Source organism: Rhododendron vialii, chromosome 10a (assembly GCF_030253575.1).
Source record: "Rhododendron vialii isolate Sample 1 chromosome 10a, ASM3025357v1".
Lineage (NCBI taxonomy): Eukaryota > Viridiplantae > Streptophyta > Magnoliopsida > Ericales > Ericaceae > Rhododendron > Rhododendron vialii.
This window is the reverse complement of record NC_080566.1, coordinates 18,324,303-18,326,257: the sequence shown is the minus strand read 5'-3', so window position 1 is coordinate 18,326,257 and position 1,955 is coordinate 18,324,303. Positions and strand designations below refer to the sequence as shown.

Genomic DNA, 1,955 nt, shown 5'->3' with positions numbered 1-1,955 from the left:
GATTTTTGGAAGATTTGGTGGATGGAAGGAGAGTTTGTACAAGATTTGGTCTTTAAACAAACATAGAAGGACAATGAGAGGATAGATTTTTGGCTAGGAAGAAGATATCACCAAGGATTTGAAAAGATGTAAGAAGATTATGGTGATCAATGCATGTACAACCCAATCTTTCTTCTTTCCTTCTTCCTCTCTCTCTCCCTCCCTCTCTCTCTCTCGGGTCACTCTCTCTCTCCCTCTCTCAGCAATCTCTCTCTCTCTCTCTCTCCCTCTCCCTCTCTCTCTCTCTCAAGTACACTTATATAGATATATATGCATATAATAATATAAAAGTACAAAAGTACAAGATTCTTCCAAATCCAATAACCATTAAACAATCCTAATTAGACACATGTTCCCATTAAACTAATAAATAGTGTACTCTAGGAAATCTATACCCGTATATAATATTGTATAAATGTACAGATGCCTATATACACCTAGGTACCAAGAATATATAGCCTAAGATTTCCCCATTAGATTATAATAAAAGTACTAGTACTAATCTATTGACTAGGGTACTAAAAATCTAGGGTTTAGATTTACCCACATATTCTAATGCTTAAAAGTACATGGGAAATCAACCCTAGAATATTAAATAGGATCCTTGTACTTAGGAGGAAGATTTGGGCTATTACCTAATGGATAATAATTTCCCTTATGGTTAATAACCAATGGACAAAGATTACCCTAACTTCTATTGACCAATGGGTAAAGGCAAAGGTTCAAAAGGTTCAATTAGTAACTAGGTGAGTTTTGGTTGCTTGGTTCCTCCAACGAGTTGGTTAGAAACTAACTAAATCGACCAAGTCGGGTTTCTAGTCGAAACTTAACCAATGACCATAATCTAACTTATGACGGTTTAACGGAAGTAAATCAAGAAATCATATAGCCAATCAAGAGAAAATAAAGAATTTGAAATAACAACGAGATTTTTATTTACTGAACATCGAAGTTGTTACAACCTATCCCTCTTAAACAAATTCATCCTTGAAATTAGGTGCACGTTCGGACTCGAACAAGTGGGGATAATTTGCTTTCATGGTTTCCTCCCTCTCCCATGTGGTTTCTCCAGATCCTCGGTGCTTCCACAAAACTCGTATCAACTTGATAGTCTTGTTTCGGATTATCTTCTCGCTTCGGCCTTGAATCTCTATTTGTTCCTCTTCGTACGTCGCGTCTTCCTCGATGGTGATGTCTTCCCAATTGAGAACATGGGTGGGCAAGGTGAGGTACTTGCAAAGCATTGAAACGTGAAACACGTTATGAACTTTGTCTAGCTGTGGTGGCAGAGCTAGACAATACGCAACATTCCCGATCTTTTCTACGATGTCGAAGGGTCTGATGTAGCGTGGCGACAGCTTTCCCTTCTTCCCAAATCTGATGACTCCTTTCTTCGGTCTGATCTTCAGGAACACGTGATATCCAACTTCAAAATTCAATGGTCGGCTCCTCCTGTCCGCATAACTTTTCTGTCGGCTTTGAGCAGTCTGGATCCTTTGTCGGATGGTCTTGACTTTTTTCGTGGTATCTCGTACTATGTCGGGTCCAATTATTCCCGTCTCTCCAACATCGGTCCAACAAACCGGGGATTGGCAGGGTCGACCGTAAAGGGCTTTGTATGGTGCCATCCTGATACTTGCTTGATAGCTGTTGTTGTAGGCGAACTCTACCAACGGTAAATGATGCTCCCAATTTCCAGAGAAATCCAGGGCACAGGCTCTCAGCATGTCTTCCAGTGTCTGTATTGTCCTCTCCGTTTGTCCGTCTGTCTACGGGTGGGAGGTTGTACTAAGTCTTACATCTATTCCTAACGCCTTTTGTAGTCCTCTCTAAAAGTGCGACACAAATCGTAGATCCTTGTCAGACACTATTGAGATAGGTACTCCATGAAGGCGTACGATCTCTCGAATGCACAA

General features: G+C 40.6%; 1 protein-coding gene across 1 annotated transcript; it reads right to left on the bottom strand.

Annotated features, from left to right (window-relative positions):
• Positions 1 to 1,010: 1,010 nt before the first annotated feature.
• Positions 1,011 to 1,667, bottom strand: LOC131302972 (uncharacterized). Its single transcript, XM_058329764.1, has one exon. It carries the CDS (start codon positions 1,665 to 1,667, stop codon positions 1,011 to 1,013), a length of 657 nt encoding a protein of 218 aa, XP_058185747.1.
• Between the last annotated feature and the right edge of the window lie 288 nt (positions 1,668 to 1,955).

What these genes read in the sequence shown, in the direction of transcription:
- LOC131302972 (XM_058329764.1), bottom strand. Translation starts at nt 1,667, where the DNA reads ATGGCACCATACAAAGCCCTTTACGGTCGACCCTGCCAATCCCCGGTT.